Here is a 24,793-nt window from a genome sequence, read left to right as displayed (position 1 = left end):
CTGCCTTCTAACACCATCACATGGGGGTTAGGTTTTAATATCAATACAAGAATTTTGAGGAGATACAAACATTCAGTCTGTTGCACCCTGCATTAGAAAGTCCTAATTCTTAGCTTCTAATTTTTTCATAGCCCTGATCATTGATGGCCAGAGAAGCCCTTAAGAGTCAAGAGGGGTCCTTGGTTTGTTCCTGGGTTTCAGCGTCCTCCAAAAAAAAGAGTCAGTAGATACTTGTGGGGAACACTCAAAATGAACTATAGTATTCAACTTAGTTCTCATAGATGACTAAATATTTTTTATTTCAATAGATATCAAATTCTAAGTTTAAAGTATTATTGATAGGAACTAAATGTAAAATTTCTAAAGTATCACTTAAATTTCAACTGTTAGGATCATGAAGAGTGTCTTCCCTCAGTTAACTTCCAGCTCTCACATTATTTATGGTAAAAATAAGAGATTTTATTAAAATCATCTCTGAAGACTTCTTTGGCCCCAAATTCTGAAGTACTGTAATTCCAACATTAACTGTTAGGATGTCATTATGTTGCTTAGTAGCTCACTGAACTGTGGCATCCTGTATCTCAATGTAACTTAATCAGAAATCCTGTAACTTAAATCCTTAATCCTGTAACTTAATCAGTGCCCTTCTGTAACTAAACTGTTTTGAAAATTTATCTTCTCACACTTTAAGATTTCTTTGACTTCTTTTTTTTCAAGTAAGAGACTTCAAGTTGATAAGGTATCCCGATTATACTGATTTCAGTAGATGTGCATTTTGTTAGAAGGAGGCTGTTAACCACAGTCATTGCCATGCTTTGTGTAGGCCTTTTGAACACGTGTTGACTTAAGAAAATACCATTCAGATTAAAAAAAAATCGAGTACAGAAAATTAGACTCAATAATGCTTGTCCAGTTTCTACAATGAAATTATCCTAAACCAAATACATCCAGATATTAGTCTTATTGTAGAAGCTACACTCTCTTATGTTCTGATAGGTTACTTTATAGTTAAGGGAAATTGGATGTTTAAGAGCAAAGTTCAGTCCATTCCTGAAGAAAGGACTCCTCATTTTCCTGCAGCTATTGCAGGATTCTGGATGAGATTTCATGAAGGTAATAGCCCCCAAACCCTAGAGAGCGCTGTTAGTAGGAATTTGCATTTCCAGGGAATTCCCTGACAGTCCAGTGGTTAGGACTCTGTGCTTTCATTGTGGAGAGCCTGGGTAACATCCCTGATTGGGGAACTAAAATCCTGTGACGTGCAGTCAAAACAAATTCCCGAGTAGATGGAATACTCCTGTCTGTGGAGGCCTTTTGGCCCTCAGATCAACTTAGCTGCTTTGATTCTCAAATATTTACTTCTCTGATGAGTATAGAAGGTTCTCTCCTGAATAAAGTCCTAGAATCCTCTAGTGGCATCAGACTAGTTTGTCTTTTTGCATTTTTATTGGTCTCTATGCTCTGAATTCCTTGATTGACAGCTTTGTTAATGAAGGAAGCTCACTTTAATAAAATTATCAGGTTTAGATACTTGTTATTAGAAGCTATGGGCCAAATTGGGGACTTTGGAAGCCCCACATTGGGGACTGTGTGCCAGCAAATTTGAAAAACTCCGCAGTGGCCACCGGACTGGAAAAGGTCAGTCTTCATTCTAGTCCCAAAGAAAGGCAATGACAAAGAATATTCAGACTACCGCACAATTGCGCTAATTTCACACACTAGCAAAGTAATGCTCAAAATTCTCCAAGCTAGGCTTCAATAGTATGTGAACTGAAAACTTCCAGATGTTCAAGCTGGATTTAGAAAAAGCAGAGGAACTGGAGATCAAATTGCCAACATCCATTGGATCATCAAAAAAGACAAGAGAATTCCAGAAAAACATCTGCTTCATTGACTACACTAAAGCTTTCGACTGTGTGGATCACAACCAACTGTGGAAAATTCTTGAAGAGATGGGAATACCAGACCACCTTACCTGCCTCCTGAAAAACCTGCATGCAGGTCAAGAAGCAATAGTTAGAACTGGACATGGAACAATGGACTGGTTCCAAACTGGGAAGGGAGTACATCAAGGCTGTTTATTGTCACCCTGCTTGTTTAACTTATATGCAGAGTACGTCATGTTCATTGCTGGGCTGGATGAAGCAGAGCTGGAAACAAGATTTCCAGGAGAAATATCGATAACCTCAGGTATGCAGATGACACCTCTCTTATGGCAGAAAGCGAAGAAGAACTAAAGAGCCCTTGGTGAAGGTGAAAGAGGAGAGTGAAAAATTGGCTTAAAACTCAACATTCAGAAAGCAAAGATCATGGCATCCAGTCCCATCACTTCACAGCAAAAAGATGGGGAAACAATGGAAACAGTGGGAGACTTTTATTTTTTTGAACTCCAAAATCACTGCAGATGTTGATGCATTCATGAAATTAAAAGACACTTGCTCCTTGGAAGAAAAGCTATGACAGACCTAAACAGCATATTAAAAAGCAGAGACCTTACTTTGCCAACAAAGGTCCGTCTAGTCAAAGCTGTGGTTTTTCCAGTGGTCATGTATGGATGTGAGAGTTGGGCCATAAAGAAGGCTGAGCATCAAAGAATTGATACTTTTGAACTGTGGTGTTGGAGAAAACTCTTGAGAGTCTCTTGGACTGCAAGGAGATCAAACGGGTCAATCCTAAAGAAAATCATTCCTGAATATTCATTGGAAGAACTGATGCTGAAGCTCCAGTACTTCGGCCACCTGATTTGAAGAGCTGACTCATTAGAAAAAACCCTGATGCTGGGAAAGATTGAAGGCAGGAGGAGAAGGGGATGACAGAGGATGAGATGGTTGGATGGCAACACTGACTCAATGAACGTGAGTTTGAGCAAGCTCCTGGAGGTGGTGAAGGACAGGAAGCCTGGCGTGCTGCAGTTCACCGGGTCGCAGAGTCAGACATGACTGAGCAAACTGGACAACAACAAATTCCAGTCATTAAGGCTAAGAGGGTTTGTTGCTCACACTACATAACTCATTCCGAGGCTATTATAGAGCCATACCGGCTATTGGTACTTTATTTTTTAAAATCTTATTTTGGGATATTGCCAGTTAACAATGTTGTGATAGTTTTGGGTGGACAGCAAAGGGACTCAGCCATACCTATACCTGTGCATGTATCCCTTCTCCCCCAAACTCCCCTCCCATCCAGGCTGACATATAACCGTGAGCACAGTTCGCTTGGCTACACAGTAGGACCTTGCTGGTTTTCCACTGAGCTGTTGTTACTTTAAACATGCCTATCTGTGATGTGCTCTTGTTCATTATTTGAACCTATCAAAAGGATAAGGTCTTTAATTAAATAAATGACAGTTGTCCACTGAAAAAAAGAGGATTTGTTGTTCTTCTTCAGTCTACCTCCCCATAAGAGGTCTGTAGTTGTTTTATAGTCTTAACTCTTGTTTTATAGTCTTTACCTTTGTCACCGATTCAGTGGACATGAACTTGGGCAAACTCCAGGAGACGGTGAGGGAGAGGGAGGCCTGGCATGCTGCAGTCCATGGGATCGCAAAGAGTTGGAAACAACTTGGCAACTGAACAACAACAACAGCCTTTGTCATTATCAAGGATTCCTACTTTGCTTTCAGAATAGGGCTGCAGTTAGGTCTGTTCACATTCCAAAGTCTTATTTTAGTATTTTCTATTACCATATGGCCTGTCTTCCTTATTCTGATGTGGAGTTGAAGTGTTTAGAGAATGATCATACTTACATATTACTCATTCTGTATCCTTTGATCACCTTTTAAAAATTCTGATGCCTAGGTTGCACTCTACCAGTGAAATCAGAATGTATGGGAGTAGTAGCCCTGGATCTCAGTATTTTTTTTAAAGGTCTCCAGGTGATTCCAGTGTGCAGCAAGATTTAGAAACCATTGGCTTTAGTAGTCATCTAGTGTAGAGGTTCTTTCAGTCATCTCTTTATTACTCAGGATTAATTAGATGACCATATAAACTGCATTTCAGTTACTTGAAAAAAAAGATGTTCTATAAATTAAGATATAACTAATCATTATCCCTGTTACTTCGACTGTAAAGAAGTCATTTTTGTGGTAAAATATATATAACATAAGATTTACCTTTTTAACTATTTTTGAATGTACAATTCAGGGGCATTAAGTACATTCACATTATGTGCTACCACCACCACCATCCATCTCCAGAACTTTTGTCATCTTCCCAAACTGAAACTCCATATCCATTACATCCTTCCCTGCAGCCCCTGGCAACCACCATTATACTTTTATTTCTATGAATTTGACTCCTTCATATGAGTAGACTTGTACAATATTTGTCCTTTTGTGACTATTTCATGTTGTATATCATTCATGTTGAAGACTCATTCAGGTAGCATGTGTCATAATTTCCTTCCTTTTTAAGGCTAAATAATACTCCATTGTATATATCTACCACACGTTTTCCCATTCATCCATTGATGGACTCCGGGATTACCTTCATCTTTTGGCTATTGTAAATAATGCTGTCATGATCCTAGATATACAAGAAGCCCATTTTAAGTGATAAATTGATGTCTGTTCTTCTGCAAGATGCTTATTTGGATAAATTGCTTGTTCTTAATGCAGGAGACCTGGGTTTGAGCCCTGGATTGGGAAAATCCCCTCGAGAAAGGAAAGGCTACCCACTCCAGTATTCTGGCCTGGAGAATTCCATGGAATGTAAAGTCCATGGGGTCGCAAAGAGTCAGACACAACTGAGTGACTTGCACTTAACGTTTTCTTTTTTTAACTAATATTTTTTTGGCTGCAAGGCACAGCATGCAGGATCTTAGTTCCCCAACCAGGGATCGAACCGATGCCCCCGAAGTGAAAGCGTGGCGCTCTAACCACCAGATTGCCAGTGAATTTCGAAATTGCTTGTTCTTTATGGATAGGTTGTACTCTTCTTCAGCAGATGAGCTAGTACTTTTCTTTAGTAATTGATCTTTCTTTTACAAAAGAGGGCAAAAATTAAGTACTGTTCCAGATGTCCTCTAGATTTTCTCAAAGGTGGTAGAATTATTGTCTCATCTCTCCTGCTCAGGGTGTTGATCAGTCCCACAGAAGTTGTGTTTTACAAATACCCTAACAGAAGTCTCTGTATGTCTAGTAGGAAATTAAGGATTCATTCTGTGTAGTTTAGTTTAATTCCAAAATGCTACTAGGACAAGACTGTAAGCTTAAAAATCAACCTTAAAAAGGCTCCTAGGTCATGTTATTCTGAGTGAGTGAGTGAATGAAAGTCGCTCAGTCGTGTCCGACTCTTTGCGAACTCATGGACTACAGTCCATGGAATTCTCCAGGTCAGGATACTGGAGTGAGTAGCCTTTCCTTTCTCCAGGGGATCTTCCCAACCCAGGGATCGAACCCAGGTTTCCCACATTGCAGGTGGATTCTTTACCAGCTGAGCCACAAGGGAAGCCATGTTATTATAGAAGTTGTAAGTTAATTAGATTGAATCTAAAAGCCACGTTTGTTCAGTTGCTTAGTTTTGTCCAACTCTTTGTGACCCCATGGACTGTAGCCCGCCAGGCTCCTCTGTCCATGGGATTCTCCAGGCACGAATACTGGAGTGGGTTGCTATTCATTTCTTCAAGGGATCTTCCCGACCCAGGGATGGAACCCATGTCTCCTGCTGCTCCTGCATTGGCAGGCGGCTTTTTTACCACTGAGCCGCCTGGAAAGCCCGGAAGCCACATTAGTTACTGAGGCTGTTTAACTCTGTTTCTATACATGGCTTTAGCTTTTTTTGTTATAGAACCTAGTACCTGAGCTGAGAGTTCACTTTTTTACTTCTTCCCATACTTACTGACCCCACTTTTTGTCTCTTGACCTCCTTGAAGGGTATACTTTATTTTTTTTACAGACAGTTCAGATAGACACTTTTATAAGCGAATCAGCTGCATTAGTCAATAGGTGGAAATTTTATAGAGGCAATCAACTTTGGAAAGGTAGTGTTTACTTAATTTAACATTGTTTTTTGTAAGGCATTACTTCATAATCCTGGAACCTATTTTTATAACACTGAAGAAATGAATTTCATATGTGTGTTTATTGTACTTTGATCTGACACTTTTTCTTAATTTATACTTATAATGAAAGTCAGTTGAAATGAAAAAAGGCTTAGTGACATCACTAAAAGGAGAGACATATTAAACTTTGCTAGTCTCTCTGGGTTAATGACTGAGCTGCATCTGTGCTTTAAGAGGTACAGAAATGCCCTAAAAACTGAGAATCTGATGAGATAATGTAATTTTAGAGCCCATTCTACAGGTGAAACATAGCAGCTTGTTCTTGTTGAAAGGCGTGTGTCTGAACTCTACAGTTTGAGAACCAGAGTAAACAAACCTTGTTTTTCTTTCTAGATCTTCATCTGCTGGTGGATGTTGCCTGCAAGCAGGAACACTTTCCAAAGGAGGAAGAATTAAGAGAGTGAGGAATGGACGACAAATGTGACATTGTGCACTGGCTGTAGCTGGAGGCAGACTAGCCTTGCACGTGACACGCTGTTGGGGTTTTTTCAGTTCTGTTAAGGAAAAAAAAGTATTTTTGTTTTGTTAATTGAGAATTTTGTTAATTGAGAATTGGGAATTTGATATTTACTACAGCTGTTCAGTTCAGATTGTTTACCTTGACAAACTACAAAACATCTAGCAGTCTTCTTTTTTGTTTGTTTGCTGCTCAGATCCCTTTCAAATGAAAAGTCCTGGCCTTCTGTTCCCATCAAGAAGCATTTCAAACAGCTGCGTGTGTGGTGCCGGAGAATAATCTGTGTGGGCATGCTGATTTGTTGTCTTGCCACTTTCAAACAGTAGTCAGTACAGCTCCACTGGGGAGTTCAGTCTATCTGTTTCAAGTCGCAGTGTGATCCTTTTAGAGAAGATTGTGAGAAACGAAGGCATGTGAGGTCACCAAGATCACAGGTCTAAATGGGTCAGGAGTTCCAGGGAAGAAACTCTGGGAAAAGAGTTAATTGTCTAAATGATTAACCAGGAAATGCTCTGAGTTCCTAACCCAGCGTTCTGTTTCCAGAGCAAGGCATCCGGACTTGGACCATCCATCATACTTAACAGTCCCTTATTCTTTTGTTTTAATGGGAACATTCTTCTGTTTTCATATCTTTCTTTAATTTTAATGATACAGTATCATAAATGGTAAGAAGGTTTTGTTAATGTATCACTTGTTTAATATATCTGCTAAAGAAAAGTATTTTAACTTGTTTAATATAATTGTATTTATAAATGCTGGTAGATTTAAAGTTTTAAAGCTTTATATTTTTATTAATATTGTGGGTAGAAGGATAAAGGATGCCTGTGTAATTTTTATTTTGAAAGGGAAATGTACAATGTGTGAGCAAAACCATTAAGAGATTTAACACAGTGTTTATACTTACAGTCAGTAAGTATAAATTCTCAGCTGTAAAAGATACTGTGTGCAGATTTTGGGACTAACTGATTAGTAGTCACCTAACAGAAGCTATACCTTTAACAGTTTATGAATGCTTTAATTCTGAGAGAAGTTTGGATAGTGGGATAGACTAACATTTTTATCTCATCCCCTCTTTAGGATCCTAAATTCGAATAATAGAATTGTGGAACTGGTTTTTAGGAGAGGTATCTTGGATATCCAGTTTCTGTGGTTGATCCCTCACTTGCTCATCCAATGACAGCAAGAAGCTTTCTGATTTTAAAGTCTTCTCAATTGACTAGAACTTTCTTATTGGATTCTGCCTCAGTTTTCCTTATAAGCACTGCAGAAACAAAAGGGAAGCCTAGGAATACGAAACTAGTGAGAAAGGAAAGGCACATGGTGATATGTGACATAAATACTCTTCCAGCCATGGTGGGTGTAACAATTCATTTCTTAAATTGCGTTGTGCCTTCCCAATGATGTCAAACCCTAGAAGTATTACAGAGATAGTAGTATTTTAGAAAAGGATGAGCTCTGTTTTGGTCTGAAGTGACTCAGTTTAGATATGAAAATAGGTTCTGAAAAGTAACCTCTTTGGTCCATCTGATTAGACTAGTCCATGTCCATGTGATGAACATTTGTTCATCTTTATCAGCAAGGTTTAAAAGATGAATGGATTATCAAGACTCCTACATCTTTTGGTCAGACTGTATTTTGGTAGAGTATGTGAAGAGGAGACCCAGTTTCTAAATGAAGGAACTTTGCCTTTTCTCTGTCATGTTGAAAAAGCTGATAAGTAAAATATCACTAAGTAAGTGATATTCCTTCCCTTAACTATGCCTTTCTTGGCTTCCTATATGTTGAAAGAGAGAATATCTTTTGAGGAACATGTGTCAAGCAGGAACCTTGACATGGATTTGGTTTCAGTTGTTTTAAGGCTTAATTAATGAAATGCTTTTATCAGCTTTCCAAACTCTTTTTTTATATATTGATACAACAGACCGGGGAGCTGGATCTCCTGCTATACCCACATGTCTGCTACCCATCAGCTAAAGCTATCATTACTGTCTTGGAAAAGTGGCAAAAGATAACATAAAATCTTTGTGTAAATTAGTCAGTAGGGTCTGATACATGCTAACAAGGTTCCTGACTAGCACCTCAGTATTTCAGCAGCTTAAACACAATAAATTTCAATCAGTCAACAATAAAGTGAGTGTTTCAACTAGACTTGTTGTCTTGCTTGTTTTTACTATTGGTGATCAATAGAAACCTCATTCGTCATGACTGGTAATCATATTAGTAAAGTTCAAAAGGAAATGTGCTCTGTTTTTCAAAAAATCCGACTTAAAAAGTCCTGAGTTTTCTTCATTTACACTTGAATAGAGATTGAATCCTTAAAAGGCCATTGAGGATAAGGACAGTTCTTAGACATGCTTATAGAAACCTAGGTCTGGGGAAGAACCGAAGTCTTCAGTAACTTTAGTCAGCACAGATGTGAAGGTAGATCCTGAAGTGATCTGTCTCCTGTGGAAGGCTGGTAGTAGGCGTCAGTGTGGGCCCTTCATCACTGCAGTGACGCCATCTCTATGCCATCTCTGTGGAAGTTAAAATCGCCCAGGGACGACTCCAAAACTTTGAAGCCAGAGAATAATTTCTCTTGCTTATCAATTCTGCTGACTTTTCTTGTCAATACTGTGTAAATAAGCACAATATATCAGTGAACTAAGCCCTATAGAGCTGTTTGGTTTGATCCCGAGTAGCTCAAGGTACCCAGCCTCATGATACCTATTATCGTCATTCTCAGATCTCAGGGTTTCCTCAAGAGAGAGCAACCACATCTGTATTTTTTTCGTTTCAACCAGGTATCCATATTAAGCCTTTTAGGTTGGGTATCTTAATTCCTTTGCAAGTTTCAAGCAGGAATAGGTGAGGCCAAATCAATCAGTAGGTTACTGTTTGTTTAAAGTTTAAAGGTGTTTTTGCATATATCAGATATGTAATAATGTATATTTAAAATTTTTTGTTATACTTTTATATGGAATACATAAAAACATAAAACCATAGCAGACTTTAAAAAAATTCCCTCCAGAAGAATTAGATCTATTCCTGTTCTTTAGGAAAGGAGCTATAAAAGGTCTATATTTGCATTATGTTCTTATGGTCCAACCAATAAAGAAAAAGTGCTCAATTAAGAATTTACTTTAGAATTTATCTCTCAGCTTTAGGTGTTATTAGGCCTAAAATGCCAAAACTATCCCCATAAACCCTCTTTAAAAATTTATTAAATTTTTAATTGAAATATAATTGAATTACAATGTGCTAGTTTCAGTGTGCAACAAACTGACTCATACATACATATATATATACACATACACATATATATATATACACCCATTTTTTTTCAGATTCTTTTTTTTTTAAATGTTAAGATTTTCTTTACAAAGCTTCTTTGTTGTACAGAAAGTAAAAATGCTCTTACAATCTTGGTGTAACTGGTAGCCACAGACAGTTGACTCACCAATCACAGCTATCCACGCTACAGCAAGTCTTACACAAAAACCTAACAATGCTTACAATTTTGTTGGGGTGAAGTCCCCAAGGTTGGTGGTGGATTTCCAAGAGGGACTAAATGGAGGAAGGTGGAATGTCACAGGAACTATTCTTTGGCTCTTTGGGTGGGTGGGTGTCCTGGGGTTTCTATCACAGCTACCTTTTTTTTTTTTTTTTTTCTTAAAAAAAAAAAAAAAAAACAGCTACCAAATCCATGTCAGCAGTCCAACCAATACTGAACAGTTCTTTTTTTTTGCAGGTTACTGGGGTCTTATTAATCATCTTCTCCTTCATCATCTGTTTCTCTCTTCCTCTTTTCACCTTTCCTGCTTTCTTCCTCTTCATCTTCATCCTCATCCTCATCATCTTCATCAACTTCTCCATCTTGTCCAAATTCTTCTTCCTCCCCACTGACTTCATCTTCCCTCCTCCCCTTCTACACCTTCATCTTCATTGTCATCCTCTTCATCATCAAACTCTTCTTCCTCACCGTCTTCATCCTCCTCCTTATCCTCATTTTCTCCTTCCTCATCATCCTCTTCTTCGTCCACACCATCCACCTCGGCATCTGAATCTGGGGCTTCACGATCCTCTCGATCATAGCCATCCAGATAGGTCAGCTGGGGCAGGAGCTTGAAGACACTGTCTCGGTAGTTATTCAGGTTAGTAACCTCACAGTTAAACAGATCCAGGCTCTTGAGACATTCCGACTTTTTTAAAGGTTCCAGGGTGCTGATACCTTTCAGTTTATTTCCACTTAAGTTTAGATGTGTAAGATGTGGAAGTTTTTCTGCTAACATATCCAGACCTCCACAGATTCTATTGTCACTGAGATCAAGCTTTTTCAATTTAGGTAGTTTGGGAAGATTTGAAACTGAAATCAAGCCTACATTTATTAAACTGAGGAACTCTAAGTTCACAAATTCAGCTGTTAAGCCCTCAATTTTCCCATCATTTGATTTGCAATTGTCCAGGACAAGTTCTTAAACAGCTGCCGGGGTCCGGTTCCTCAGCTCCAGGTGGATCCTCCTCTTCATGTCCATGTTTCTGTCTCTTCCCCCCTCTTCAAACTTAACTTTACGCGGCGGGGGCGGAGGAGGGAGAGGCATCCCCGCCTGCACAGCAAGGGCCGTCGGAAGGGGTCTGCTCCAGGCAGAGGCTGACGGCACGGTCCTGGGTGGCGGGCGGCGTGCGGGCAGGAGAGTGGAGCCCCCGGAGCCAAGTTACTCGCGGGAGCGGAGAGAAACCATGGAGGGAAAAGCTCAGCTTCTTTTCTATTATAGTTTATTCCAAGATACAGGCCTTTGTTGTTTGTTTTACACACAGTCGTCTTGTCTGCTGAGCCCAGACTCCCTGATTCACTCTCCTCCACCACTTCCCCCTTTGATAACCGTAAGTTTGTTTTCCATGTCTGTGAGCCTCTGTTTTGTAAGTAAGTTCATTTGTGTCATACTGTAGATTCCACATATGAGTGATATCATCTGATATTTGTCTTTGTCTGGCTTGCTTCACTTGGTATGATATTCTCTAGGTCCATCTATGTTGCTGTAAATGGCATTGTTTCATTCTTTTTTATTGGCCGAGTAATATTCCATTGTATAAATGTACCTCATCTTCTTTATCCATTTACCTGTTGATGGACATTTAGGCTGCTTCCATGTCTTGGCTGTTGTAAGTGGAGCTGCTGTGAACATTGGGGTAAATGTATCTTTTCAAATTAGACTGTAAACCCTCTTTAGGGATAAAATTCTCAAGGCGACCAGGTCATCATACCTTTTGCCTTCAAAGGCATTATGTCATTTAATCTTCACAAGAAACCTACAATGCAGTTATTCTCCACATTTTACAGATGATCAATTTGCACAATTCTTTTGTACAAGTTAGAAATTGTCTTAAATTTTATGTGCTTCTTGCCACAATTTAAAATGTGCTTTTTACCACAATAAGCATGTAGCATAAATCTTAACCTTTTTTAAGTGTAATGTTAATCATATTCACATCATTGTTCATTTGTACAATTTGGAAAGATTATTTGGCATCAGGTTAAAAATAAAATGTCTGACCACAGTCAAATACAATCTGGTCATTTTGAAAATTCAAATTTTAGAAACATACATCAAAAACTTTTGTATTCTTTTTAAAGAACGTTACTAGAAGGTAACGTATTCACAAGTGTGGTAAAAGTTACTAGAAGGATCATTTTTCACAAATGTGGTTATTAACCAAAAATTAGTTTTCTTTTTGCCTACACTCTTATTAAGCATATATATTTACCCCTTTACTTGTATTTATGATATAGACTTACTTTCAGTCTCACATTGAAGGCCCAGGTCTGATCCACAGTATTATTTCACATCCCAGGGATGTAAGAAGAAAATAACAGATTCCAGCCCTCTGACATCACCTAACGTAAAAGCTTGGTACAGGCACAGTTTAGAAAAGAGCTACTGAATTTAAATTTGCAAGAGCTGAAGAAAAACTGCATAAAATGGACAGAATTCTTGCCAGGGTAGCTGACTTAAGACAGCAATAAATCAGAACTACAGCACAGGATCACATTATTCTGGCTTTGTGGCCTTTATAGACACTAAAACCCTGAAGAGCAGAAATCCCTTTGAACTTACATTTGCAGAACGTTGTGTCCATTATTTTATCTTCTGGGTTTCCTTTTTTTTTTGGTCTTTATTTCCTCATCCCACCATCTCTCTCTCCTGGGTGCAGAATCTGCTTACCTATCTGTTCATGTGGCCTTGATTTACATGTGGGAGCTTGCTTACTCAGAGAAAGGTAGCGAGGACTGGACTGGGTGCAGTTTGGCCGTGGCTCAATAGAGGGAGTTGGGGAGCCGAGAGAAGGGCGAGCTCAGGAACGTGTCTGGTGCAGTGTGCGCGCACCGTGCCCCAGGCAGCCAGGAGGAGGGGGCGGGACGGGGCGGCTGCCTCTGGCTGCTCCACCCTCACTTTGTGTCAGCAGGTAGAGAGCGTGATTGCAGTCCCAGGGGAGGGAGTCCGAGCTAGAACACCAATTACAAACCACAGGCTTCCTCCTCTAGGGAGCTGATCCAGAATTGTCTTTCTGGAAGGGAAGCACTCGAATCCTTCCGAACTTTCCAAGTCTGTCCATGATTCAGAGACCTTGCCTTCTCCCTTTGGGATTGTCTGTGTTCCTGGTAGTGAATTGTTGCTGATGTATTTGCTTCTTTGCTCTTTCAAGATCTCATCATTTTTATATGCGGTTTGGGGAGAAAAAGGACTTTTGTTAGAAAGGAGATTTCAGAAATGGTTTTGGATCCTCTCTAAGTGTTTTTAGAGTTCTTGGGGACAGTAGCTCTAACCTTGGAGTAAGTTTCTGCCTTTGACCTGCATGGATTATTTTTTCAGGCTGCGGAATTTCTCGGCTCCTACCTGCAGTGTGGGGCACTTGGTTTGGTTGCAGAGTAAGAAGGTGGAAGAATGAACTGTACTTGGTTAAGCAGTTGAAACCTTTTCTTGAGCAGGATCTATAAAAGCATAATTGAATTTGTTTCACCCCCGTGGATTCCAGTGGGCCCGACAGCACAACAGGTTTGCAGATTTCTTTTGAAATTCTTTTTTTTTTTCCTCCCTTTGCCTCAGCGAAAGAAAAGAATCTATATAACAGGTTCATATTCAGTTGTTTGGCTTTTCAGCACTTATTCTGAAGACTTAATAAGATTTTTTAACTTGACCTCTGAACACAGTGGGTTTTGTGGTTGAAGTGCTTTTATATTTACTTAAGGGTGCACATTTTGAAATCTTAGAATAAGATTTTGTTTGTACAAAGACCCAAATTCTCAACTGTGCCTAGAAATAGCACAGACCTACTCTACTCAGGATTATTTTTACTTTTTCAGGGCATTCTACTTAGAGCCAGTAGGCTAATCACCTCCTTACTCCCCCTATCTTTTATTCCCCACCCCCTCAAGGAATTTGAAAACGTGTTAGGAATAGTCCTTTGTTTTACTATGAACCCAGAAAATTACAGATTATAAGATCTGGATAATAAAGTAGTTTCCAAAAGCATCTCATGGGAAATCACAGTACTTGGCATTCTCAAGTAGGGGAATAAAAGGTGTAATCCCTAAGATAGAAAGGAAAAGAAAGATAGAAATACGAATTTCTATTGGAAAAGATAATTGGAAAGCCAACCTTTTCAAATATTCTTCTAATTATGAAAGTTAGAAAAGATTGTGATGCTCAGATTTATTCTGTGAATATATGAAGACATAAATTAGCACCTAACTTAACAGCAAATCTAGGTAGAAAATTTAAAACTCATAGTATATTTAAGTTCATGAAAAGTGTTATAGGTTCAGTGGGCCTGGAACTTTGGCTACACTGAAATACGGTTTAATGCTGAAACTTTTATGAATACGTGTAGCATCTTTGGCCGTCTCTCAAGGTGTGGTCTGAAATATTGTTCCCCCTCCTTCCCCTTAAAAAAAAAAGCTCTGTGATTTTAGTTTTTTACCACTGACAAGTTTTGTAACTTACAAGGGACACCTCTTCATTTTCCGAGCTGGAGTTTTTCACTCTCATCTCTGATGCATGGCCTTAGTCGTTTACTTTGCCTTGTTTTGTTCATTAACATTGGGTTTAGTGGCTCGAGAACTTGTTGCATATGCAAGACCAGCACCAGGTGATCTGACATAATAAAAATTCAGGATGTGACATTCAACCTCAAGCAACATTGAAAATTCCAAAGAGAAGTGCGATATCTTTACTAATCATAGTGAAGATGGGAGAAAATGACATACTTGGAGCAGAAGTAGGCTGACAATAACCTTCTTCCCTGCTTGAGCAGGAATACCACCTGTCCTTGGGAATATACTTTAGAGAAAGGAAGGGCCAAAACTACGACTCGGCTTTCTGAAACTGAAGCAGAAATTTCTTTTCCTCCGTTTGTCTGGATTTGAGAACCTGCGTTTGGTCTTAGCTAGTGGAAGCAGTATGTATGGCCGAAGTGCATCGCTGCAGCTGGTAGCATGAGTGGTGGCCACCAGCTACAGCTGGCTGCCCTCTGGCCCTGGCTGCTGATGGCTACCCTGCAGGCAGGCTTTGGACGCACGGGACTGGTGTTGGCAGCAGCGGTGGAGTCTGAAAGATCAGCTGAGCAGAAGGCTATTATCAGAGTGATCCCCTTGAAAATGGACCCCACAGGAAAACTGAATCTCACTTTGGAAGGCGTGTTTGCTGGTGTTGCTGAAATAACTCCAGCAGAAGGAAAATTAATGCAGGTAAGGATGACTTTTATTATTTTTCACTTTCCATCTGTTTGAAATACACCTTCCTTCTTTTGTCTCCCAAATCGAATTCCACAGAAGGGCTCTGCTGCCTGGCTTTCTATTTGTTTCATCTTGTTAAACATGTTACTTATTGACATTCTAAAGCAAATTCTGAGTTTATACTCGAGAAGAAGTATAAATGCTGTAGTTTATAAGATCATCTGCTTATTTTTAACTCTGGTATTACACTGCATTACATAATAAGACCTTTCTTTGCAAGTGATATATTCTGGACACTTTTTTTTAATAGATGAAATATATGGGCTTGTATTTAATTAACTCAAAGAGTGTACTTATATCCTGTTTTAGATTTGAGGTGAGCACTAAGGTTGATTTTGATGGTCAGCAGCACCCTGAGGTTCTAGAATGCCTGTGGAGCATATTTGATCGTTGTGTCACTTTTAAAATCCAGTCAAGCTTGAATGCTATGGTTGGCCTTATACCGTGTGTGCCACCCTATTGCTAAGCCCAAAATGGAGAGGATTGGATTACAAAATGGACACAAGGTGTGAACCTGCCTCCTGATCACTTTGGACTTGTCTACACTTAATTTTATTATTTTCAAAAATTTTAAATTTAACATCTGTTTTTTATTGACCCACAGAGTTTTTCAGACACAGTTTCTTAGGCTTTGTGGTTGTGAATTTTGCCTATAACTCATTCATAGCCTACTCTTATATGTGCTTAATTTATGAACTGACCGAGGCCATAGCATTTCATAGATGAATTGCTCATACCCCCACCCCCACCCTGCAAAGGTAGAGCCTGGGAGGCTCTGCCCTTTTAATGTGGCATTCTAGTATCTTATTCTATAAAATTATATTACTTGTTGATTAAAATTCATTTTATCAAAGGACATTTCTTGCTGTAGCTCTCAGTCACAGGTGAAAATGTTGTTAAATATGATTCATCTTAGCATCCAATCTCAGGTTTTTATTGCATGATATGAACAGAACCAAAATATTGTATTAATTTAAATTTTGGTCCACTCAAAGGGAAAAGATGAGAAAATTTAACAAATTACAGAGCTCTCTTTGCCCAACACGGAGTTTTATGTCTATCACTTAGTGGCTCTTCATGATCACTTCTTAGGCAATATTTTGAAGCTGGGATAAGTGAAGTGGAAGAAGAATTGGGTGAAAAGGAGGGCTCTGTTATTTAGAAAAATAGACAGGCAAAAAGAATATATCTGGAAAAAATAGTGTAAGAATTTTTGGAAAAGAGTCTGTTTAATTTGAACTTTTAGGACAGACTTAGGAATATCTAAAAGTTGAAACCATAAATCATTTTGAATACAATTAGAAAGGAAACTTCCTTCCTGACTTTGCCTGGTCAGTACCCTGAAGCATGAGGTATGTACCCCATTTTAATTTCTTGCCCTAAGTAATTTCAGTATGGAATCATATTCTGGTAGCTCTGAGGCCTTGGAAGCTGTACTAAGCTTTGTGCCTTATTAATGTCCTGTGGCAGCATGTTCAATGGGTTAATTATATGCTGCATTAAATAGTGTCCTTTTTTATTTTAAATTTTTTGTCTTCTATTATAATATGTCTCTACGTAAAGTTTCCGTATATTCATAAAGGAAAAGGTATGTAAGAGATGTTAGCTGGCATTCTCTTTGTGATTTATTACTTTGTCAATCTTGATCATATCTTCTCCTATTTTAACCTTTTTCTCATGCTGGTAGGTGTTGCTTAATCCTTTTTTCCCACCTTTTAACTTTGAGTTTATCACTGTCCTTTAAGTATTGATTCTTCACCTTGTGAAGAGGGAATTTCATTGTTATTTAGCAAGACCTTTCCAGGCTTTCCAGTGGCTAGTTTGCGTCATTGGCAATTTTCAGTCTTTCCTTCACCTTTTCTCTCCATGCAAGCCTCTTCTATGTCAGGGTCAGTAATAAATTTGTATACTAGCTTAGTATTAACCTCTGGAGATTTTCAGTATTGGTCCTGGTTTATTGTCTATTAATCAAGTTTTAATCCACAATAATTACTAAATTTTCTTAATAATCTCTTCTGAGAGGCTTAAAAAAAAAAACTTTTGAATGAGATGCATCAGTTCTTTTTTATCCACTATTTGATTAACTCTTTCAAAGAAGTCTAGTGTGTTAGGGACACATGGTGTACACTTCTAGAATCTATGCTGTTAGTTCCTTATCAGATTACACTGCAACACAGGTTTACTCAACTGTGGTTAACCAGGCCTTCCACTCAGCTCAAGTTCTGTTTAAATGTCCTAGAGCTGTGCTTTGCTGCACTTTAGCTTTCTTGGTGGATATCTGCCCCCCTGGTGTCACAAATCCAAAGACAGTTTTCTCTGTTGGCGTTGCAGAATTTTGGATAATTCTATGTGTCCTTCTACCTATGAAATATTCTAGCTGCCTGTTAAGCTCGATTATCTTCAAAGATACAGTTAAGTCTTTGTAAAACTGGGCATGCTATGCATCAGGAAATGTGAAGTTATGAGGATAATGATTTAAAAAAATAATAATGACCAAGTTATTGTGGTTTCTGTAATTTCCAGAAGTTTCATAAAATCTGACATGTCTTTACATTTTGTTCAGTTATTTCAGTGTATGTACTATTTCATAAGGACCAAATTAACTGGATTTTCATTTGTATTACAGTTTGGATTTTCCTTAAACAAAGAGAAACATCCTGTGACAATGTGCCCCAAATATTATTATTCTCTTTAATAATAAAATAGACCATAGAACTTTCTCCTAAAATAATGTTGTTTGTCTCAGCTTCATCTGATACAAGACCAGGTCTTGGTGAATTTTTGCCCTGATTCTTATTCCTCAGTTTTCTCTTTACCAAGAGTTATATCCATTGTATAGTATATGTTTAGAGTCTTAAATATAATATTCTCTTTAAAGTACTATAAGAAAGTCAAAATAAAAGAGGAAATGTTGCCTTGGCCATATTTCTTTCATTTCTCAAACCGTCTCTTCTCTGTTTCAAAACTCCCCATCTTAGTCTTGACCAAATTATATTGTTTTCCTTCCTATTTGGCCCAAGAGCTGCTTCTCTGCACAACCATATTATTTCAAATCCCTGTGCGGGTTTGCCATTGTCTTTAAAGTGTCTACTTCTTAGGTTTCCTCTACATTTGCCAAAATCCTGTCTCTCCCTCTTTTCTGATTTCCTGCTACTTTTTAAATCTGTTTCCCATTTAATGTTTATGTTTAGGATAACCTTCTACCACTCTTCTATCTCAGTATTTCCCTAACTAGCCATCAAAAATTCAGGTCCAAAAAAAATTTTTTTATAATTATGAGTATTGATGGATGTTAACTAAGCTTATTGTGGTGATCATTTCACAATATATACCTAAAAATAATACAGTGTTATATATCAATTATATCTCAGAAAGAAAAAACAGAATGTGGGGGATATACACACACAAAAATTCATGTCAAGGAAACTAATTACTTGGCAGTGTGATAAAGACACTGATAGTGATTACACTATTATTCTTATTGTTTTGACCATTCTTTCAAATATACCCTTTTTTTTCTCCTGGTTTATACAACTGTAGAGGGAAAATAAGCTGTAGCTTATGCACTGTCTCACTATCCAGCTTTCTGGTTTGTTAACCTCTTATCAACATTTGTTTATATTATTTCTTAGTGATATTGTTGCTACCACTTCTGAAAATGATTACAGTCCTGTTTTCTTTCTCAATTCTTGCTCTTTATTAATAAACGTTACTTAGAGGGACAACCCAAAATTCATTTTCCTTCTCTTCAAAGCAGAAGCCCAAGAGGATCTGAGTGTAGCGCAGGAGAGGTCACTGATTCTTTAAACATCACATTCTTCCTGCTCAGCTGGTTGTCCTGGATTTTCTTAGACTCCAGGTTAAAGTTATGATCAAGATTAGAATGTGTTGCCCTGGGGCTTCAGAACTGCTATGGAAGCTGTGGCAGGGCAGCGTTTGGCCAGCAGCAGGGAGCACCTCCTGGACAAATTCCCGCTCGCACGGTGTCTCTGCTTGCCCCTTCACTTACCTATTAGTCAACTCATAGTTATCCTATCTTTGCATTCTCACTTTATTTGTAGTCAGGGCCTGAAGTGAACGTTTTGGGGAGGAGGAGAAAACTTCAAAGTTTAAGAAGTTTTGGCCAAAGCCAGAGAGACAGTGCTGTATGGCAAACTTGCAGTTGACAAAGTGATTAAACTGTGACTAAAGGGACTTGACGTTTAGCTCCAACCCTGCCACTCAGTAGTTGGGTGACAAAATAGCTTTTTCCCTTTCTAGGCTTTATTTATTTATTTATTTATTTTTCTTTCTAGGCTTTAGATTTGCATCTATATAACTGAACCTGGGCCGTGCACTTTACGTGTATCAGCTCACTGAATCTTCATTATACCTTCAAGAGAGAACTACAGTCCTTTTTTTAAAGATTAGGGCAGATGTTTTTTAATTGTGTTTTTAACTGAAGTGGAGTTAATGTACAATATTATATAAGTTACAGGGCTTCCCTCGTAGCTCAGTTGGTAAAGAGTCTACCTGCAATGCAGGAGACCCGGGTTCGAGTCTTGGGTCAGGAAGATCCCCTGGAGAAGGAAATGGCAACCCACCCCTGTGTTCTGGCCTGGAGAATCCCATGGACAGAGGAGCCTGGCAGGCTACAGTCCATGGGGTCTCAAGAGTTGGACACGACTCAGCACACACAGGACAGCATATAAGTTACAAACATACAATGTAGTAATTCACAGTTACTGAAGGTATAACTCCATTTATAGTTATGATCAAATATTGGCTATATTCCCTGAGTTGTACAATATACCCCTGTAGCTTCTTTTATGCACAGTAGTTGGTACCTCCTACTCGCCTGTGTTGCCGCTCCTCCTCCCTCCCCCACTGGGAGAGCCACTAGTTTGTTCTCTGTGAGCCTGCTTTCTTCGTTGTTGTTGTGTTCGCTAGTTGTTGTATTTTTTTATTCCACATCTAAGTGATATCATACAGTAGACATACAGTACTTTTATTTTCATATATTATAGGTAAAGAAACGGAGGCTCAAAGTGAGTCTCAGAGCTATTGTTCAAAGTCTAAAAGTAAGTGGCACAGCTGGAGCTTGAACCCCAGAGATCCTGCTTTGCTCACTCTGAAATTTTGTACATCTAAAATGCTGCAGATGAACACCAGGGTAGGCCTTATATAAATGATGAATTTATTTCCAGAATAGAAGAGAATGCAAATGATGAGTGTTGTTCTCTGCAGTTAATCCAAACTGTATATATTTCTTCTTTTTCTCTTCATTTGTGCTTCATTTACAAAGATATTTGTAAATCAGAATGTGATTTACTTGGTATATCTGTTTTAGTGTAACAATTATCATTACCTGTCTCTTCATTTTATAACAGTAAGTTATTTAACATAGGAACATGAAATAATAAACTTTGAAGTAGCATGCATCTAACTGTCATTGCTCAAGTCAGAGCTTCTTGGAAGCAGAGATTTCAAAGATTTTGTAATTTTGCTTTGAGGCCAGCCTTTAAAAGAAGTATAACTATTTGAAGTACAGTCAACTCTCAGTTATTTATGTTAGTGGGGGTGCAGAAAATTCAGTTAATTGATAACTGACTTTGGCACGTAGTCAGAAGTATACCATCTGATGTAAATCCTCTGCGCACACAAGCAGGCCGAGGTGCCTGCCCCCTGGCATCGCAGCCTGACTTGGCTTTGTTGTTAGAAGCGTGGCACCCAGAAGAGAGAAGGAAGCTGCAGATTGTTTTAATGATAATTTTTCAGGTTAAGGAGATATCTCACTTATGTAAAAGTACCCATCAGACAGATTTGTATATATAATCATTCTGCACTTCATGTGGAAATCCAGCAGAAATGTTATAAGTTCACATTCATAATCTCTCTGGTTGTAGGAGGTAATGAATGAGCTGTGCCCCTGGTTATTGCCCCATCAGGCTATTTAGCGTCCTTTGAGCTGATTCCAGGGGTAGGCATTTCCTTGGTTTTTGTGGTAAACTGTGTGTATGTGTTGTAATTTTCTTTATCTACAAATTAGTCATGGTTAACTTTTTTTACAGTTTTAAAGATATCCCTGAGGCTCAAAGTTTTGTTTTTGTTTTCAATTAAAAAAAGCCTTTACATTTTATCCACTGAGAAGTATTTATTGGAACTTTATGTGCTCCCCACCCCCCCATCCCTTACTCCCTTCAAATTACTAAGTACAGTAGAGGAAAAGATGTTATAAATGAGCAGTGTAAAGATGGTCACGATAACCCTATATGCAAAACAGAAAAAGAGACTCAGATGTATAGAACAGACTTGTGGACTCTGGGAGAAGGTGAGGGTGGGATGTTTCAAGAAAACAGCATCGAAACATGTATATTATCTAGGGTGAAACAGATCACCAGCCCAGGTTGGGTGCATGAGACAAGTGCTCGGGCCTGGTGCACTGGGAAGACCCAGAGGGATCGGGTGGAGAGGGAAGTGGGAGGGGGGACCGGGATGGGGAATACATGTAAATCCATGGCTAATTCATTTCAGTGTATGACAAAAACCACTGCAATGATGTAAAGTAATTAGCCTCCAACTAATAAAAATAAATGGAAAAAAAAGAAACTACAAAAAAAATAAAAATAAATGAGCAGTGTACTATTATAAATGTTCTGTCAGGAACCAGAATTGATAGCAGGGTATTATTGTTAGAGAAGTGTGTGATGATGTTCCATCAAATTTCTATAGTGCTTTTCTTCCAGGGAGCTTAAAATGATTCACAAATACTTGCAAACCAAATATGGGTGATACTCCCTTTTATAGAAAAGGAAACTTAACGAGAGAGAAAGCGAGTTAATTATCTTAGAACAAAGTCACACAGAAATAAATGGACCCTGTGTATTTTGCAGGAGATAGATGGATGAGTAGTCCACTTTTTTTTTTTTTTAGTAGTCCACTTTTTAAGTTATCCAAGGATGTGCTTTTCTCAGGGAAATCCTCAAAAGCTAAAATATTGTCAATGGCTGAGATATGGGATATGGTCCCAGGATCCTCTGTTGGGACCTATGTTGCTCAATTTGGTAATTCAGCTATTGGTGAAGCAAAGTGCCAAACATATGTCTCAGAAAGCCCTCTGAGCTGACTCTGTGACCTGCATTCTTTGTTTTGTTGAGAGTTGTTGGAGAGGGAGCCAGAGTCTGGACAATGAGCTGTGAGGGCCTGCAGGACCTGCACCTCTCACCTCCCGAGGGCCTGCAGGACCTGGCCCGGCACCTGCACCTCTCGCCTCCCGAGGGCCTGCAGGACCTGCACCTCTCGCCTCCCGGGTCCTCACTCTGCTCCAGTCGCTGTGACCTTGCTGTCCTTCAGCTGAACCGGGCCTGCTCCCACCTCGGGGCCTTTCCGCTCCCCGTCCCGTTCACATCCCAGGCACTTTCTTCTCTTGGTCCCTCCAGTGTCAGCCCCAAGTGTCAAATCACCTTCTCGAGAGGCCTTCCCGGGCCTTCCTGTTCTGAGGGCGCTTCCTGTTCCCCCAGGGCTGGCCTTCTCCGTCCCCGCTTTGCGTTTCTTTATAAACTTGCTTCAGGGGCACACACTTTGATGCTGTCTCCCCTCTGGAGGCTGTGAGCTCTGTGCAAGCAGGGATTTCATCTCTTCAGTTCAGAGCTGTGTTTTGGGGAATAGGGCTTTAGTGTACTTCTTAGTGCTTTTCACATAGCAGGTACTCAATAAATATTTCCTGAATGAATATGAGGAACATTGTGATGGTGCTGAGTGGCTGTGATTGGTCAGAGATCACGCTAGGATGAAACAGACTTATTTATCTCATCACAATTTTTAAGTACATTTTTTGAAGTCAATTATTTTGAGTGCTTTGGGCTTGATAGAGCATGCTATATTCTGTTATTTCTCTGACTTATTACTGACAGCATAGTGTCTCCTTGATTTTCATTTTCAAACTGTAAATATGGCTATAAACAAGTTGTTTGGTATAATCAATATCCAGTACACAGCACGCACTTAGTTTTAATAGCCCAGTAGTTTAACTGTTAGTTAAACTAGTTAAAATAGTTTAGCCCAATCCCTGCTTTTTTAGGAAATTCTCATTTTCCAAGAAAAATGTATCGGGGTGCTGCTGTTAAATCTGTGATTATAAGATGGTATGGGCATGTGCGCCGTGCCCAGTCATGTCTGATTCTTCGCGACGCCCCCTGGAGTGTAGCCCACCAGGATCCTCTGTCCATGGAATTTTCCAGGCAAGAAGAATACCGGAGTGGGCTGTCACTTCCTCCTCCTGGGCATCTTCCCGACCCAGGGATCAAACCCATGTCTTCTGCATTAGCAGGCAGATTCTTTACCACTGAACCAGCTGGGAAACCTGATTATAAGATATTAGCGTGTATCCAAAGGACCTTACCTTCTTAGTCCTTAGGGCTTGTGAATCCCAATTCTGATTCTGAGATACCCTAATACAGTGGTTTTCGATCTGTTTTTTTGGAGGGGGATCACTGGCCCCTTTGAGAATGTGATGAAAGTGATTGACCAAATGTACTTAACATACAATTTTGTATAAAATCCCAGTGGAGAGAATCTCTGAGACACATGTAAGAATCTAAAGATTCTAGATTAAGAGCTGTTATCCTAGAATAATCCCAGTTATTTCAGAAATGAAACCAAATTCTCAAAACTAATTTACCTTGAGTTTACTTAATTTGAAAAATCTTTGTATACAGTAGGAGAAGTCAGACAGACAACAATATTACGGTGCAGTTATAAGAAGGTTGGCCTGACCTAAGATGACCTTAGATACAAAAATTGGTATCTGACCAAGACTGCTTGTGTGTGGTTAAGGAATTGTGCTCCCCAAATACTAAGTGAAACTGCATCAAGAAAGGCCTGTGTGTGAATGTGTGCTAAGCCCCTGCAGTCATGTCCAATTCCCTGCGACCCCATGGACCATAGCCCGCCAGGCTCCCCCTGTCCGTGGAATCTTCCAGGCAAGAAGACTGGAGTGGGGTGCCATTTCCTTACAACCCTTCATCATGGTGGTTTCACTCAAAGACACATAAGGATAAAAGATATTTTACTACTTTGTTTTGATATAAGCAGAACAACTGTGGCCCTGGGTGCCCGTTTGGTCCCTGAAGTCAGAGAAGAGAGGCTGTAAAACCAGCTAACGTTGGTGACTTTTCCACATCTGTTTATCTTCTATCCTTTAAGCTCCGTTGCTTTTCCTAAGGTAGGAGGCCTTGGGCGCTTCAGTTTCAGTTTGCTATAACAGAAAACTTTGAATCTCTTTAAAAAACATTTATTATTTCTTGTATGTTTGTTTTTAAATAACAGATAAGCTACTTTACATACTCTTTATCTGGGTTCTAAACATTACAGTTCATTTTCTTTTGATATTTTTTAATATATTAGAGTTTGTATTTAATTTCAAATTCAGAAACACCAAATAATCAAAGTGATTTAAATTAGGGTTCTTAAAATTGTAAACACAAAGTCTCACATTTTTCCTGGAGATAGGAAATTAGATTATT

General features: G+C 39.1%; 2 protein-coding genes, 1 long non-coding RNA gene and 1 pseudogene across 6 annotated transcripts in view; 2 read left to right on the top strand and 2 right to left on the bottom strand.

Moving 5' to 3' along the window:
- The window catches only part of HSF5 (heat shock transcription factor 5), a 49,657-nt gene extending 40,992 nt beyond the window's left edge, over positions 1 to 8,665 (top strand). Inside the window, exon 6 of the mRNA XM_020908275.2 lies at positions 6,394 to 8,665. Within this exon, the coding sequence (XP_020763934.2) occupies positions 6,394 to 6,464 (71 nt within the window). The 3' untranslated portion in view covers positions 6,465 to 8,665. The remainder of the gene's footprint in view (positions 1 to 6,393) is intronic.
- Positions 1 to 12,868, bottom strand: part of LOC139038994 (uncharacterized) — a 37,272-nt gene extending 24,404 nt beyond the window's left edge. Inside the window, exon 1 of the long non-coding RNA XR_011492094.1 lies at positions 12,613 to 12,868. This is a non-coding gene — a long non-coding RNA (uncharacterized lncRNA). The remainder of the gene's footprint in view (positions 1 to 12,612) is intronic.
- LOC110147029 (acidic leucine-rich nuclear phosphoprotein 32 family member B pseudogene) lies at positions 10,232 to 11,108 on the bottom strand (annotated as a pseudogene).
- A 105-nt stretch (positions 12,869 to 12,973) lies between the features above and the next one.
- The window catches only part of RNF43 (ring finger protein 43), a 65,940-nt gene continuing 54,120 nt past the window's right edge, over positions 12,974 to 24,793 (top strand). For 2 of the 4 annotated variants that reach the window (XM_070478533.1, XM_070478530.1), the window contains exon 1: positions 12,974 to 15,242. In XM_070478533.1, coding sequence (XP_070334634.1) covers positions 14,991 to 15,242 — 252 coding nt within the window. In that variant the 5' untranslated portion in view covers positions 12,974 to 14,990. The remainder of the gene's footprint in view (positions 15,243 to 24,793) is intronic. The other 2 variants (XM_070478532.1, XM_070478531.1) reach the window with 2 other exon arrangements.

The sequence above is a fragment of the Odocoileus virginianus genome, chromosome 17 (assembly GCF_023699985.2).
Source record: "Odocoileus virginianus isolate 20LAN1187 ecotype Illinois chromosome 17, Ovbor_1.2, whole genome shotgun sequence".
In the NCBI taxonomy this organism is placed as follows: domain Eukaryota; kingdom Metazoa; phylum Chordata; class Mammalia; order Artiodactyla; family Cervidae; genus Odocoileus; species Odocoileus virginianus.
The sequence above is the reverse complement of the archived record's forward strand: the minus strand, read 5'-3'. Positions and strand labels throughout refer to the sequence as shown.